Source organism: Bubalus bubalis, chromosome 1, assembly GCF_019923935.1.
Source record: "Bubalus bubalis isolate 160015118507 breed Murrah chromosome 1, NDDB_SH_1, whole genome shotgun sequence".
NCBI lineage: Eukaryota > Metazoa > Chordata > Mammalia > Artiodactyla > Bovidae > Bubalus > Bubalus bubalis.
In genome coordinates, this window is record NC_059157.1 from 102429303 (window position 1) to 102447472 (window position 18170).

An 18170-nucleotide genomic window follows, 5' to 3' on the forward strand; every position below is an offset into this window, starting at 1 on the left:
TAAAGAGCCTTGCTATCTTAGTTTATTAATTAAGTCTCTTGGGTTTTTATATACTCTAAAATGTTGTGTCTAATGTAACCATTTTTTCTTTAAAATATGTATAAACTTTATTTTTTCTTATTATATTAACTAGAGCTTCCAGAATTATTTTTAATCATGGATATGAGGCTAGGCAACATTGTCTTATTCTTAAATGTAATGGAAAGATATAGAGTCAGTTGGGAAGTTGGTATTATCACACATGTCAACTTCAAATCATTTGTAGAGCTGTCTAAAGGGCTGAATGGAAAGTGATTCTGAGGCAGTATCAGGAAACAGCAATATGGTTATCATTGTCTGCTGTGCCTCTGTGAGAGGGGAGTTGTGGTAAATGGATTAGTAATGTGATAGAATTTTTAATATTAGCCTTCCTTGATCTGTAACTTCTATTTTTATTACCTTTTTGATCTAAGAGTTACCAAGACAGTTTTTTTTTTTCAATTTCAGGCAGTTAGACTATTCATTTTTAAAGATCTTCCTTTTGAAGTAAGCATTTAATTGCACTGTGGCTGAATAATGTTTGAAATTTTATTGATATGTTCTTCTAGTCTAGTTGATTTCTGTTAATGCCTATAGGTATGTGTAAAGAATAAGCACTCTGTTTTGGAAGATAAAACTCTATATATATCTTAGGAACCAAGCATTTAAGTTTTCACATAAATCATAGCCATAGTCATTTTTTTAATCCAATTGGATATGAAATTATTTAGGAAAGGCCTGTTAAAGTTTCTCCTTGTAATTATGATTTTGTCAAGTTTCTCTTATTATAACTGTCTTTATGTACCTTGGTACACTGTTTCCTATTGTATACATATTAATATTTTTAATGTCTTTTGATAATTTTTTTACAAAAATATTCCTTCTAAATCAGTTGCATGGTGGTTTTTTTGTTTTTGCTTTTTACCTGGTAAATATTTCCCACATCTTTATATCTTTAATTTGAACCTTTTTATATTACTTAATTTTAGGCATAGTCCCCTTACTTACAAATATAAAAGATGAGGTACAGAAATGAAAAGCTGAGACTTATATGATTGACATCCTCTCCAAAAACAGTAGACATCCATAGTTGAATCAGTTTTGAACTAACAATTCCAAACGAGAAACTTACTATAATATGTAACCAAATTTCTCTCATGATTATATAGGCTGAAAGAAAAGGGAATAAATTAAAAAATAATTAATAGAATGTACGTGCTTTTAATTTCAAATGATAATCTGGGTCAACTTTTGTTTCATAGCCTTTGGGATAGATGTAGGGTATTTTCTTAATCTTAAGTTGAAAGAGTTTCTTTTCAAACGTCAAAAGTCACAATTAAATTGATAAAATTTGATCAGTTTAGTTTAAGAGCTTTTTAAGTCCCAATTCAGGAATATATATTTATTTAGTGCCAAAATGTGTAATACATTTTGGAAAAACAATAATGAATAAGAAGTAGAAGCTCTCTAACTTCATGGAATTTAGAATCTATGTCTAAAATTATATACACAAGAAATTTAAAAAAAAAAGGGAATGCCTCTGGGTCACAGCTAAGTGAATCTCCTGTATTGTATTGGCCTGCCAAACCAATCCGATTGGTTCCTTACTATTGGACATTTCATTGTTTCCAGTTTTTCTCCCAATAAGCAATGGTGTGGTGTATATTTCTATACATACATTTTTGTACTTCTCTGATTACTTCCTTAGGCCCCAGAAGTGGAATTACTACACTAATGGATAGTTGATCCTTTACTGATACTGTTATGTTTTGCCAAATTTCTTTCAACAGTCATTATGATGCCCTTCCCAGGTAAACAGGAAGCCTAAACCCTTGAGGGCATTGATGGCTGGAATCAGGCATTTTCAGTGGATGAGGAAGTCCTTCTCATCTTTGTAGGGTGAGGAAGAAAGGAGAAAAGTTTTAAATCACAGATGAAAGTGGGTCTTAGGTGCAGAAAAGCCTGAAGGGTCAACTTCAATAGAACATGCGAAGAGCAAGAACAAAACCAAAACGAAGGATGGCCAACAGAAAACCGCAATAGCAACCACATCAAAAAACAAGGCTAAATTTGGGGAAGTAAATCCCAGAACAGTGCTCTGAGGTGGTGAAATGAAGAAGAAAGAATCCTTTTATGAATCCTTAATCATAGATGTCCACTGGTAGAGATGGCACTGTTAAGATGCCTGAGGTTATCCAAATTCCTTCTCTACCTAGTCTCATTCCTATGACTGAAAGAGAGCCATGGTTTCTAGATGTGCCAAGCAGAAAAATTTAACACTTGTAGGGATAGTGTGAGCTTGAGAGAATTTTATGAATGACTCTAGGTCCTGTCCAATCTAGGAATGGGGTTGACTATGGTGATAGGTTTAGGAATCCAGCACCTCCTGTAAATGAAACATATGCTGGATACTGACTCTGATTTCAGAAGATGCAGAGAACTGGAGTTAAAAGACCAAGTTTAAAAGATGCTTTCTCTTTTAAAAAAGAAAAAGAGCTCTTAAAGAATAAAATATTTACTGGATGGATTTACTAGGCCAGGAAATGCCTCAAAGCAAATCCATTATTTCTTACAATGTTCTTAATCTTCTAACATAGAAGAAGGAAAAGGTAAGAACTCTGAGTACAATAGCTCTTCTTGTGTTTTTTTTTCTATTATGAAACATGCTCACTTCAAAGATACAGTAGAGCTTCTCTGGTGACTCTGGGCTTCCCTGGTGGCTCAGATGGTAAAGAATCTGTCTGCAATGTGGGAGACCTGACTTCGATCTCTGTGTGGGGAAGATCCCCTAAAGAAGGGAATGGCTACCCACTCCAGTATTCTTGCCTCGAGAATTCCATGGACAGAGGAACCTGGTGGGCTACAGACAATGGGGTCACAAAGAGTCAGACATGACTGAGAGACTAACACTTTCAAAGATACAGCAACACTGTTTAAATAATTACAAGTCATAAAATAATGATTACTAAGAAACTGCAATATTGGAGAAGACTCTTGAGAGTGCCTTGGACTGCAAGTAGATCAAACCAATCAATTTTGAAGGAAACCAATCCTGAATATTCATTGGAAGGACTGATGCTGAAGCTGAAGCTCCAATACTTTGGCCACCTGATGCAAAGAGCGGACTTATTAGCAAAGACAGTGATGCTGGGAGAGACTGAAGGCAGGAGGAGAAGGGGACAATAGAGGATGAGATAGTTGATGGCATCACTGATTCAACAGACATCAGTTTGAGCAAGCTCCAGGAGATGGTGAAGGACAGGGAAGCCTGGCATGCTCCAGTCCATGGGGGTCACAGAGTCGTACATGACTGAGTGACCAAACAATACAATACAATACTAGGAAAATTACTGTTTCACAATTATGCCAATGGATATAAATAAAATACCAGTAAAACTTATCAAACATCTTTCTTAAGAGGAATTCTTCTACTAAAAATTCAGAGAAAGTCTGGATGGTGAAGAAAATAAGTTCACTGTTTTCATCCTAGAGCAGACCTTATGTTTTATTGTAGTTGTTACTATTACTGTTTTAAGAGTGATTACTTAACAGTTTTTACTCCTCTGAAACCTAAACAAAAGCAAAATTCTATTACATTGATTATTGTCAAAATTGTCAGTCACAAGCTCTACAAAAACAAGAACAGTTATGTTCATGGCTGAAACATCAGGGCCTACAATAGGAGCTATCACTTAGTACATATCAACAAATAATTGTTGGGTTATTGAATGAATTATCTTCCACATAAGCATTTTTCTTTGTCTCTTTATTTTTCATTCCCCAATGAATAGAAAGTTCTTTTGATTATATTGTGGATATCATCTCTGATAAAGTTCCCTGAAATTCTATGATTGTTATAGGGAAGAACTGACTCCATGTTGGATCTGTTTCTTTAACTTTAACCATTGCTTCCCAATACTTTTATTCATTAAAAGGATACTGTTCATACAGAGTGGCCTCCCTCAGGGAACCCTGCCTCTCTGCCTGAATGTTAAACCAAAATGCCTTTGTTTAGGACCATGTCCACCTGTGGATGGCTACAGGAAAGGAAAAATGGACACATTCATTCCCTGAGGCTAGCCATTCCAGGAGATATCTGTAAGATTAATGGCCTTTTACTTTACCCCCTTACCTCCCCCCACTCCTGTTCTGTAAAAGAACCTGGCATTAAGACCTTGACAAGATGGTTATTTTGAGACATTAGTCTGCCATCTTCTCAGTCAGCTGGCTTTCTAAATATAGTCATATTCCTTGCCTCAATACCTGTCTCTTGGATTTATTTATGTGGTGAGCAGAGTAAGCTTGGACTCAGTAATATGAGTGGTATTTACTGTCTTAAATGGGACCTCATATAACACTAGATTGGGCTTCTCTGGTGGCTCAGATAGTAAGGAATATGCCTGCAATGCAGGAGACCTGGGTTCAATACCTGGGTTTGGAAGAATCCCCTGGAGAAGGGAATGGAAACCCATTTCAGGATTCTTGCCTGGAGAATTCCATTGACAGAGGAGCCTGATGGGCTACAGTCCATGGGATTGCAAAGAGCTGGACATCACTGAGCAGCTTGCACATAATACTAGATCAGGTATAGAGGTGTTGGACTTTGATCCTTCTGACCAGCATGTATGACTACACTTTACATTTCTCAGTTTCCCCCAAGGATGGTTTTTGAGCTTTTAAGATGCTTTTGAATATAAACATTTTCTTTTTCCTCACCTCAGTCATCTATGGGAAGGCCATATCTGCAGCAGGTTTTATGGTAAAAACTCTCTGAGTACTGTATTCTGTCACCTCTTTTTGTACTCTACATTTTGGAAAATATTCTATGTATGTAGTTTGGTTTTCTCACACACCACAGAAAGGTTATATGAAGCATTTAAAGAGGATGTACCTTGTTCTGCTAAACTGGGGTTCTAGGATCACAACAGATATTCTAAACTGCCATGGCTTGAGTAAACTAATTGGATACAAAAAACAAGGCTGAAAGTAGATGCTTCTTATGCCAAAGTTGGGTAGTTGTCCACGGCCTGGACCAGGCCTTGAGAAAGACATGAGTAAGGTGATTCTTTGTGTGAAATGTTCCCTTGGTATCTCTAATTTTCTTGAAGAGATCTCTAGTCTTTCCCATTCTGTTGTTTTCCTCTATTTCCTTGCATTGATCACTGAGGAAGGCTTTCTTATCTCTCCTTGCTATTCTTTGGAACTCTGCATTCAGATGCTTATATCTTTCCTTTTCTCCTTTGCTTTTTGCTTCTCTTCTTTTCACAGCTATTTGTAAGGCCTCCCCAGGCTGCCATTTTGCTTTTTTGCATTTCCTTTCCATGGGGATGGTCTTGATCCCTGTCTCCTGTACAATGTCACCAACCTTCGTCCATAGTTCATCAGGCACTCTATCTATCAGATCTAGTCCCTTAAATCTATTTCTCACTTCCACTGTATAGGGATTTGATTTAGGTCATACCTGAATGGTCTAGTGGTTTTCCCTACTTTCTTCAATTTAAGTCTGAATTTGGCAATAAGGAGTTCATGATCTGAGCCACAGTCAGCACCTGGTCTTGTTTTTGTTGACTGTATAGAGCTTCTCCATCTTTGACTGCAAAGAATATAATCAATCTGATTTCGGTGTTGACCATTCTGAAGGAGATCTGCCCTGGGATTTCTTTAGAAGGAACGATGCTAAAGCTGAAACTCCAGTACTTTGGCCTCCTGACGCAAAGAGTTGATTCGTTGGAAAAGACTCTGATGCTGGGAGGGATTGGGGGCAGGAGGAGAAGGGGATGACAGAGGATGAGATGGCTGGATGGCATCACTGACTCTATGGACGTGAGTCTCAGTGAACTCTGGGAGTTGGTGATGGACAGGGAGGCCTGGCATGCTGCAATTCATGGGGTCGCAAAGAGTCAGATACGACTGAGCAACTGAACTGAACCAAACTGATAGGACCTTTTTAATGTATTGCTTGATTTGGTTTGCTAGTGTTTGGCTGAGATTTTTGCATCTATGTTCATCAGTGATATTGGCCTGTAATTTTCTCTCTTTTGTAGTATCTTTGTCTGGCTTTGGTATCAGGGTGATGGTGGTCTTGCAGAGTAAGTTTGGAAGTGTACTTTCTTCTGTAATTTTTTGAAATAGTTTCAAAAGCATAGGTGTTAATTCTTCTCTAAATGTTCCATAGAATTCACCTGTGAAGCCATCTGATCTTGGACTTCTGTTTCTTTGGTTTTTGAAATCACAGATTCAATTTCAGTACTTGTAGTCAGTTTATTCATATTTTCAATTTCTTCCTGGTTTGATCTTGGGAGAATGTATCTTTCTAAGAATTTGTCCATTTCTTCTAGGTTGTCCATTTTAGTGGCATATAGCTTCCTGTAGTAAGTAGCCTCTTATGGTCCTTTGTGTTTCTGTGGTGTCAATTATAAGTTCTTTATTTCCAATTTTGTTGAGACTACACTCTAAACTACTGAAAGGATGAGGTTTTGATTAGGAAGGGGCATATAAGATGCTCACAGGAGTCCTGACAACTGTATTTTTTGTCCTAAGTCATAATTACTCATCTGTATACTTTATAATCACTCATTGCAGTGTGCATACATCACTTAACTTATATACACATGCATGCACATACACATGATAAAGCACAAAATACGTATGGTTCAGGACTATTTGAATGTGGCAAATGAACCTCTAGACATTTTAAAATCTCTCTGCTTACAAGCACTGTGCTCAGACCCTGTAGATGGCCATATAACTCACAATTTCTCCCTGAGCTGACAGCTTTCTGTGTTGCCTGCAGGGAGATAGTCACAGAGTAAAGGGAAGGGAAGACACCTCCCCTTGGCACTGTTGGATTCCTTACTCAACTCATCTTTTGAGTTCATCTTTGGCAGGTAAAAAAATTCTCTCATTCTTGTTATCAATAATTCTGATTCAGTCTAGGTCTGAGAAATGTTGCTTCTATAGGCATCCTCATGAAAAGTCCCAATTTAGCCTCACAACAAAACCATAACCAATATTAAATAAGGGATGTTTGTTACCTCTTTGTAAATGGCCAATAATTATACTAATATGATTATGTTTGCATAAGTGTAATTTTGGTATTATAAAATCCATGTCAGAGGTCAGAAAATACAGTATTCTAGTTTTAAGAAATTAAGATTTCAGAAAATATGGAATTCTAATTTTTAAAAAATTTGGAAAAAATAGGTCCTTACCTAAGGACTGGATCGTATTTTTGTGCAAGCTAAGGTCAATATTCACAATAACAGTGAATGTCATTAAAGACATTACAGAGGTCATCAGACTTTCTCCATTAATTAAACTGACGAGGCTTCTAGAAAGACCTACAGAGGGAAAAAAAATTTTTTAAGGAGGGAAAAATTTTCATAAATATTAAAGAACAGAATTTATCAACAAGTAGAAGGACATTTTCAGCCATGGATTTATATCATGTACTTTTTCTACATACTTAAATATACGTTAGTCATGTTTGTAAAATCTGTTCAAGAAGATTTCATTATGTATTAACTTACAAGCCTAGATCATCATGAGTAAGTACCAAATTAATTGTGGTTGATGAGGCATCAAAGAAAGGGCTTCCCTGATGGCTCAGATGGTAACTAATCTGCCTGCAATGCAGGAGACTTGGGTTCAACCCCTGGGTTGAAAAGATACCCTGGAGAAGGGAATGGCTACCCACTCCAGTATTCTTGCAAACTAAAATGGACAGGAATGGGTGAATTTAACTCAGATGACCATTATATCTACTACTGTGGGCAAGAATCCCTTAGAAGAAATGGAGTGGCCCTCATAGTTGACAAAAGAGTATGAAATGCAGTACTTGGGTGTAACTTCAAAAACAACAGAATGATCTCAGTTCATTCCCAAGGCAAACCATTCAACATCACAGTATCCAAGTCTATGCCCCAAGCACTAATGCTGAAGAAGCTGTACTCAAACAGTCTATGAAGATCTATAACACCTTCTAGAACTAACACCAAAAAAATGATGTTCTTTTCATCACAGGGGGTTGGAATGCAAAAGTAGGAAGTCAAGAAATACCTGGAAAAACAGGCAAGTTTGGCCTTGGAATACAAATTGAAGCAGGACAAAGGCTAATAGAGTTTTGCTGAGAGAACACTCTGGATGTAGCAAACACCCTCTTCCAGCAACACCAGACATGACTCTAACATGGACATCACCAGATAGTCAATACCGAAATCAGAGTCATTATATTCTTTGCAGCCAGGATGGAGAAGCTCTATACAGTCAGCAAAAACAAGACCTGGAGCTGACTGTGGCTCACATCATGAGATCTTTATTGCAAAATTCAGATTTAAATTGAAGAAAGTAGGGAAAACCACTAGACCATTCAAGTATGACCTAAGTTAAATCCCTTATGATTATACAGAGGAGGTGACAAATAAATTCAAGGGATTAGATCTGATACAATGCCTGAAGAACTATGGAAGGAAGTTCATGACATTGTATAGGAGACAGGGATCAAGACCATCCCCAAGAAAAAGAAATGCAAGAGGGCAAAATGGTTGTCTGAGAAGGCCTTACAAATAGCTGAGAAAAGAAAAGATGCCAAAAGCAAAGGAGAAAAGAAAAGATATACCTAATCGATTTCAGAGTTCCAGAGATGGCAAGGAGAGATAAGAGAGTCTTCTGAACTGAACAATACAAAGAAATAGAGAGAACAATAGAATGGGAAAGATTAGAGATCTCTTCAAGAAAACTGGAGATACCAAGGGACCATTTCATGCAAGAATGGGTATGATAAAGGACAGAAATGGTAAGGACCTAACAGAGGCAGAAGAGATTAGGAAGAGGTGGCAATACACAGAGGTCTTAAAGACCCAGATAAACATGATGGTGTGGTCACTTACTTACAGCCAGACATCTTGGAGTGTGAACTCAAGTGAACTTTTAGGAAACATTATTATGAACAAAGCTATTGGAGGTGATAGAATTCCAGCTGAGTTATTTAAAATCCTAAAAGATGATACTGTTAAAGTGCCACATTCAATATACTATCAAATTTGGAAAACTCAAGGATGGCCACAGGACTGGAAAAAATCAGTTTTCATTCCAATCCCAAAGAAAGGCAATGCTAAAGAATGTTCAAACTACCATCAGATCAGATCAGATCAGTCGCTCAGTCATGTCCAACTCTTTGCTACCCCATGAATTGCAGCACGCCAGGCCTCCCTGTTCATCACCAAATCCCGGAGTTCACTGAGACTCACATCCATCGAGTCAGTGATGCCATCCAGCCATCTCATCCTCTGTCGTCCCCTTCTCCTCCTGCCCCCAATCCCTCCCAGCATCAGAGTCTTTTCCAATGAGTCAACTCTTCTCATGAGGTGGCCAAAGTACTGGAGTTTCAGCCTCAGCATCATTCCTTCCAAAGAAATCCCAGGGCTGATCTCCTTCAGAATGGACTGGTTGGATCTCCTTGCAGTCCAAGGGACTCTCAAGAGTCTTCTCCAACACCACAGTTCAAAAGCATCAATTCTTCGGCACTCAGCCTTCTTCACAGTCCATCTCTCACATCCATACATCAATTGTGCTTATCTCATACCAGAAAGATAATGCTCAAAATCCTTCAAGCTAGGCTTCAACAGTACATGAACCAAGAACTTTCAGATGTACAAGCTAGGTTTAGAAAAGGTAGAGGAACCAGAGATCAAATTGCTAACATTTATTGGGTCAGAGAAAAACCAAGGGAATTCCAGAAAAATATCCACTTCTGCTTCATTGTTTCTGCTAAGCCTTTGACTTCTGGATCACAACAAACTGTGGAAATTCTTAAAGAGATGGGAATACCAGACCCCCTAATCTGCCTCCTGAGAAAACTGTGTGTAAGTAAAGAAGAAACAGTTAGAACTGGACATGGAAAAACGGACTGGTTCAAAATTGGGAAAAGAGTACCTCAAGGCTGTATGTTGTCACCCTGCTTATTTAACTTACATACAGTGAACATTATGTAAAATTCTGGGTTGAATAAATCACAAGCTTGAATCAAGATTGCCAGGAGAAATATCAACAACCTCAGATATACAGATGATATCACTCTAATGGCAGAAACTGAAGAGGACCTAAAGAGTCTCTTGATGAGCGTAAAAGAGGAGAGTGAAAAAGCTGGCTTAAAACTCAACATTCAGAAACTAAGATCATGGCATCTGGTCCCATCACTTCATGGCAAATAGGGAAAAAGTGGAAACAGTGGCAAATTTTATTTTCTTGGACTCCAAAATCAATATAGATGATAAAATTAAAAGACGCTTGGGGCTGGTGCCCTGGGATGACCCAGAGGGATGGTACGGGGAGGGAGGTGGGAGGGGGGTTCAGGATGGGGAACATGTGTGCACCTGTGGAGGATTCATGTTGATGTATGGCAAAACCAATACAATATTGTAAAGTAATTAGCCTCCAATTAAAATAAATAAATTTAAATTAAAAAAATAAATAAAAGATGCTTGCTCCTTAGAAGAAAAGTTATGACAAACCTAGCATATTAAAAAGCAGAGACATCACTTTACTGACAAAGATCTATGTAGTCAAAACTATGGCTTTTCCAATAAGGGAGCTTCCTAGGTGGCACAGTGGTAAAGAATCTGCCTGCCAATGTAGGAGACACAAGAGACATGGGTTCAATCCCTGAGTCGGGAAGATTCCCTGGAGTAGGAAATGGCAACCCACTCCAGTATTCTTGCCTGGAAAATCCCATGGAGAGGGGAACCAAAGACTAGGACACGACTAAACGCACACACAAATGGTTTTTCCAGTAGTCCTGTATGAATGTGAGACTTGGACCATAAGGAAGGCTGAGTGCCAAAGAATTGATTCTTTTGAATTTTAGTGCTGGATAAGACTCTTAAGAGTCCTAGGATCCTCTGCCCATAGGATTTTTCAGGCAAGAATACTGGAGTGGGTTGCCATTTCCTATTCCAAGGACTATTTTAAGGGAATAGAACTTGCATCGCCTGCATTGGCAGGCAGACTCTTTGCCACTGATTCACCAGGGGGAGCTTGTTTTATGTAAGATAATCAACTAGAGCTCTCATTTCTTGTTTCAAAGTACAGATGAAAATGTGAAATTTATTATTTTTTAATTCTGAGACTTGGTCTATATAAATATGTACACCATGCATTTAAGACAAGACAAAAAAATGATAGTAGAGGGATAAGGCAGACTTATAAACCAAAGCTCTATACCTTGGTAACTAACCAAAGTATTAATGCAGTTGTCCAGGTAGTCAGACTGTAATTAGTAATTGTCTGACTTTCTCATACATCACTTTCAATGGTTTTAGAAATCAAACTCCATTAATGGAGAGCATTCTGATATAATATATTTCCATCTTAATCTCCTTCATTTATGATATTATTCCAAGTTTAGATATCTATCAATTATTCTTTCTTTCTTTGCCATTCACTGTTCCTGTGGGGCAACACTATAACTGAACTTCTTTAATAACTTTCAAAATGTCCATAGGAAGGAAATATTATTAAGGAAATGGTAAAAACCCTTCTTGAAACAATCAGCCTATCCTTCTGATCACAATCTAATACAGTAAGTATGCTACTGGAAAAGAAGCAAAGCCAAGGCAGTCTGTCCCTGTAGAAACTCATTGCCTTGATGATCTAATTCCTCACCTGTCTCTGCATTCATGCCTTCTGCATTAAGACTGAAGTTTATATCACCAAAGAGTTTTTTTTTTTTTTTTATGAGACTTTATACAAGGAGATGCTTGAGAAAGATTTCTGCTTCTACTCTCTTAGATCCCTGCCACCATCATGGCAGAATTTCCTGGCTACTCTTCTGGAGGAATGTGAGAAATAATATGGGAGAAATGATCTTCCAGGTGAGGCCATTCTAGATCATTTAGCTCCCAGATAACCCTCTAGCTGACTGCAGATTAATTAGTGAGCCTAGCCAAGATCAGCAGAGCCCAGTTCATACCATCAAAGCTACCAAACTCATGAGAAATAAAAAATGATCGTAGTTTTAAGCCACTACCCTTTGGAGTTATTTTTAGTCAAAAGCAAAGACAAAAACAAACCCTAACTGATACTGTTGTATAACTATTTCATCTTAGAAAATAGGGCTATAACAAAATGAATATTTGGAAATAAAGACAAGGAGCATAAGAGGAGTCAATAGATCATAAAAAGCTCAAGACAATGTGAATGTATTCATGTACTCCAAACATAGGCCTGGCTAGATTTTATTGTTGAGAATAAAATAAAAAATATATAAAAGTCTTTCTGTGAAAACTCAGGCAAAAATATTTCCAAGAGAAAAATAAATGTTTTATACTTTAAAAATGATGCAAAATGAGGAGAAAAGCAAAATTCCAAAAGTAATGGCAAGATGGCCAAAGATTACAAGAATAACTTTGTAAGTAAATCCGAAGAAATGATTTAAATTCAACAATGGTAAACCAGGAAGTCAATGGAATAACTAAACTCTAAGATTATAAAGTTAAGGGGATTATGGAATTCTCTCAGGTAGTAAAGAACTCCTCCAAATCTTATGAGTATGAAAAGGAGCAGGAATTGACAGAGTCCCATAGCAGCAGGGTTGGGGGATAGATGCTGATACAATCTTAATCTCCTTGTCTTAAAGATCTGACTTTTCTTTATTCATATAGATACACTTAATATTTCTCCCCTACTCTCCTTCTACTTGCCTCAGATAGCTCTTTCCTTTTTAACTGTCCATTAAAAAGTGTTCCTGTGAGGGTGTGTATGCATGTATGTGCCACATTAAAATTCTATTTTAAAACAAATGTTTCCATTCTCATTATAAAATATAGTCAAGCAAACATAAATTAGGTAATTTTTCCTTTTTTTTTGAATGCGAGTCTTAGCACTTTTTTTTTTTTTTCTGGGTTACACTGACTTGGTATTTTACTTTTCAAAAGAGGTTTCTTTCTCCTAAAACAGTGCACACTGAAAACACTATATCATTAATGATTTTATTGTTTTTGACTCTAGAATTTTGGTCTTAATGGTGACAAAGACTTAAAAGATAATTTTTTTTTTTTACAGATAGCATTATCCAAAGAACAGTGTTTTCAACAGAAAAGAGGTGTTGGGCAATAAAAATGTTACCATAAAATACATACAATATTGTTACGCTCCCATAACTATTCTGTTGGCTCAAGGCAGATGCATGCATAAAGTCAAGCATTCCAAATAATGCCCTGCCCTAACAAGGCATTGGTGGTAGAATTCTCACTTGCCACATGGGAGGCTGGGGATTGATTCCCAGCCAATGCAAAAGGCAGATTATTTTCTTTGGGCTTCCTTTGTGGCTTAGCTGGTAAAAAATCTGCCTGCAATGTGGAAAACCAGGGTTTGATCCCTGGGTTGGAAAGATCCCCTGGAGAAGGGAAAGCCTACCCACTTCAGTATTCTGGCCTGGAGAATTCCATGAACTGTATAGTTCATGCCCTCACAAAGAGTTGGACATGACTGATCAACTTTAACTTTCCCTTTCATTCCACAACTGAATGTAAGACTTAAAATACTAAGTAAGCCCACCACTGGCATTTCATTCTATTCTAAGAATCACCAAATGAATCTCTATGCTCAAACCTTAGTGTCCCAGCACCCTACTTCACATAGTAAGAAGCTATAATGAACAATGATCTTAAAACTAGACAATTTAAACATGGAATATATTTTAAATATAGGAAAAGAGAGAAATATACCTACCCAGATCTTTTATAGCAGATGAAGTCAGCATGGGATCTAAACTCACAAGGATAGCTGAAAATAATAACCATGGGGTGGTTTTCAAAAGCAATTTATTCACAGATGCCAGATACCAAAGGATTAAGGTATAGTTAATCAGAAAGCCAGGAACCGTAATGAAAACTATCTGCAAAGAAATTTCATAGATAGAAAAATCAAATTGCATTTGTATTACATTTTTAAAAGCAAAATCAGGATACTGAAGATGTAGAATCACATTAGAATCACATTAAATCCATCAAAGGGAAATTTACAATTATATTACTTAACAAGTATGTGCTTGAAACTCTGGAAATAAGGGCAAAAGTTGCAGTGAGAGTCTTAGAATCTAAGAAATACTAGTTATAGGAAATATTATAATTAAAAAACAACTTTTATACAAACTGCTACATATAAAATAGATAAACAACAGGGTCCTACTATAAAGCACAGGGAATTATATTCAATATCCTGTAATAAACCATAAAGGAAAAATCAAATTTTTAATTATCTTGATGAAGACATTGAATATAGATATGTATATGTGAAGGTAGATACCATATAAATATACTATATGTTGCTGCTGCTGCTGCTAAGTCGCTTCAGTCGTGTTCGACTCTGTGTGACCCCATAGACGGCAGCCCACCAGGCTCCCCCGTCCCTGGGATTCTCCAGGCAAGAACACTGGAGTGGGTTGCCATTTCCTTCTCCAGTGCATGAAAGTGAAAAGTGAAAGTGAAGTCGCTCAGTCGTGTCCGACTCTTAGCGACCCCATGGACTGTAGCCTACCAGGCTCCTCCGTCCATGGGATTTTCCAAGCAAGAGTACTGGAGTGGGGTGCCATTGCCTTCTCCGATATGTTACATATGTATAATATATATACACATTTAACAATGGATAAAAACTGAGACATAGCTTATTAACACAGAAAAAAGAAAAAAAATTTAGAAAGAGGTTACAAAAGAGTGGGGAACGGGGGAGGAAAAAGAAAACAAAATAATAGAAAGAGTGCATGGAAATGGCAGAGGACCAGGGAACAGATAGGAAGGAAAATTCTATTATTTCAGAAGTGGAACCTGGCCTTCTGCCTTCCCACTAGTGGGAAGTTGCCTTCTATTTTCTCTTATTCTGTGGTGGCTATTTAGCATGATTTTATGACCAAACAGACTTGGGAAAATATGCTGATTGTTCCTTAAAGTACCTGTGAGAATTCACAAATATACTCCCATGTTCACTACAGCATTATTCACAACAGCCAAAACATTAAGCAATCTAAATGTCCATCTATAGATGAATGGATAAGGAATATGCATTATGTATATATATATATACATATATGGAATATTATTCAGTCATAAGAAAAAGAAGGAAATCTTGCCATTTGCCACAATATAAGTGGATCTTGAGGGCATATACTAAGTGAAATAAATTATACAGAGAAAGACAAATGCCATATGATCTCACTTATGTGTGGAATCTAAAAAAACAAATTCATAGATTTGGAGAACAGATTCATGGTTGACAGAGGCAGGTAGTCAGGTTAGTTGGGAGATGAAGGTGTGAAATGCATAAAATTGGTCATAAGGCACCAATTTCCAGTTATAAAATAAGGAAAGCATGCTAAGTCGTTTCAGTCGTGTCCGACTCTGTGTGACCCCATCGAGGGCAGCCAACAAGGCTCCCCAGTCCCTGGGATTCTCCAGGCAAGAACACTGGAGTGGGTTACCATTTTCTTCTCCAATGCATGAAAGTGATAAGTGAAAGTGAAGTCGCTCAGTCGTGTCCGACTCTTAGCGACCCCATGGACTGCAGCCTACCAGGCTCCTCAGTCCATGGGATTTTCCAGGCAAGAGTACCAGAGTGGGGTGCCATTGCCTTCTCCTAAGTAAAGCATAGGGGCATAAATCAGTATGGTGACTACAGTTAACAGCAATAATGTATTTCATATACAGCCAACAGTATACTGATTACTCATTCCTATTTAAAACAGTAGCTATTGTTGAGAAAGGCCATAAGACTAGCAGAAAGATCTACAACTAAAGATATAAAGAAACCATGACAATTCAAGTGCCCATTAACAGATGAATAGATAAGGGGATGTGGTTTTTATATTCAATAGAATATTATTCAGCCATAAAAAGAATGGAAGGCAACTATGCTCACCACTATACAACCAATGCAAGAATAAAATTCTGCCATTTGAAGCAATGTGGATGGACTTAGAGAACATTATGCTTAGTGAAATCAATCAGAGAAAGATAAATACTATATATCATTTATATGTGGAATCTAAAAAAAAATACAAATGAATATATATGCAAAAGAGAAATAGATTCATAGATATAGAAAACAAATTAGTGGCTACCAAAAGGGAAAGGTAAGTGAGGTAGGGACAAATTAAGTGTATGGGGTTGACGGAATGTATAAAATAAGCAACAAAGACATATTGTATAGCACAGAGAATTATAGCCATTATCTTTTAATCTCAAAATATATTGATTCTCTACATTGTATACCTGAAACTAACATAATATTTTAAATCAACTATATTAAAAAAAAAAGAAAACACACCATAAGATGGGAAGAGGAGCCAGAGACACTATAGACTCAAGAGCCATACCCACAGTGAGTGAGCCACAACTAGAAGGAGAATTACAATTGCAGAGTTTCTCTCTTAGAAGTGAAGAGTCCAGGCCCTGCATCAGGATCCCCGGGCTGGGGGTACTGCACCATGACGATGATATCACTAGAACATTTGGCTTTGAAGGCCAGCAGGACTTGCTTTTGGGATAGACAGACGGCTGTAAGAAATAGAACCTCCACTCTTAAAGGGCACACACAAAATCTCAGATGCTCTGGGACCCAAGGCAGAAGCAATAATTTGAAAGGAGCCAAGGTCAAACCCACCTGCTGATCTTGAAAAGTCTTTCAGAGTGGAATGATGCCCCAGAGACATAGACACAGCTGGTAGCCATTTCGGGGAACTTGTTCTACCACGTGGACACTGGTACTGGCAAATGCCATTTTGGAATCCTTCGTCTAGCTTATTAATCTGCAGAATCCGGCCCTGCTTGTTGGCAAAAGTATTGGAACACCTCAGGACAAGCAGCTACCTGGGTGAGGATACAGCTCTGCCTACCCGTAGGCTAGTTTCCTTAAGACTCCTTGAGTGTACAGCTAACCTGGGACACAGCCCTGTTCATCAAAAAGGCTAGGATCCAACCCCATATATCAATATACTGGCACTAGTCCTAGGATCCTCTGGGTCTCTACAGTCAGCTGGAGGAACCTAGTTTCACCCACCATCAAGCTGGCACTAGCCCTAGGATGCATCCTCACCCACCAGTGGGTAGACATGAACCCAGGAATCACAAGAGCACCAAAGCCATCCAGATGAACAGGACAGCACTTGCTCCAGGTGCCCCCCTGGATCATGGCCCTGCCCATCAGCAGGCCAATAGTAGCCCTGGCACCCCCACCACCCAGCATATCAGCAAGCTGATACCAGCTCCAAGACACTTTCGATGCCTCAGCTGCCCACCCCTGGGATTCAGCCTTACTCACCAACAGGTCAACATGAACTTTGGAGCACCCCAGGCCCTGTAATCAGCTGTGTCAGGAACTGGACCCACCAACCAGCAGGCAGACACTAGATACAGGATCCCTGGTCCCACAGAAACCCACTCCAGAACACAGCTCTGCCTACCAGTGGGCCAGCCCTAGCCCCAGGACCCCCCAGGGATCTGCAGCCAGCTGCCTGAGTCCAGGCCCTTCCCACCAGCAGCTGGCAGCATCCACACAAGGCAGAACCTAGAAACCAACTGAACTGGGGCTAGCCACATCTATCAGACTTTCCACGGTGGTCAGCCTGCTGCAAGAGATGGACCCATGTAGCTCATGTAAGAAGAACCCCTAGAGATGTAGCTCTGGTGAAGAGAAGGGAGTGTGTCACTGCGGCACAGAGGACTTCTCCTAAAAAAGACCACTTCCCCAAGGTTGGAAAATGCAATGAACCTATCAGATACATATAAATAAAATAGCATATTAGGCAGAATGAAGCAACAGTGGAGTATGTTCCAAATATATATTTGAAGGAAGAAGATAAAAGCTCAGAACTAAGTGAAGTAGAGATAAGCAATCTACCTGATAAAGACGATCCAAGAATCCAGGAGAAGATTAAATGAATAGAGTGAGAAGATGGAAGTTTTTAACAAAGAGTTAGAAAATATAAAGAAGAATCAGAGATGAAGAATGTAATAATTAAAATTAAAAATGCAGTAGAAGTAATCAACCGGAGAAGGCAATGGCACCCCACTCCAGTACTCTTGCCTGGAAAATCCCATGGATGGAGGAGCCTGGTGGGCTGCAATCCATGGGGTTGCTAAGATTTGGACACGACTGAGCGA

General features: G+C 38.4%; 1 protein-coding gene across 1 annotated transcript in view; it reads right to left on the reverse strand.

Annotated features, from left to right (window-relative positions):
- Positions 1-18170, reverse strand: part of SLC9C1 (solute carrier family 9 member C1) — a 106588-nt gene that overhangs the window by 74642 nt on the left and 13776 nt on the right. The window contains exons 5-7 of the mRNA XM_025283972.3: positions 13747-13912; positions 7230-7358; positions 1027-1188 (exon numbers count right to left, since the gene is read on the reverse strand). Coding sequence (XP_025139757.2) covers positions 1027-1188; positions 7230-7358; positions 13747-13912 — 457 coding nt within the window. The remainder of the gene's footprint in view (positions 1-1026; positions 1189-7229; positions 7359-13746; positions 13913-18170) is intronic.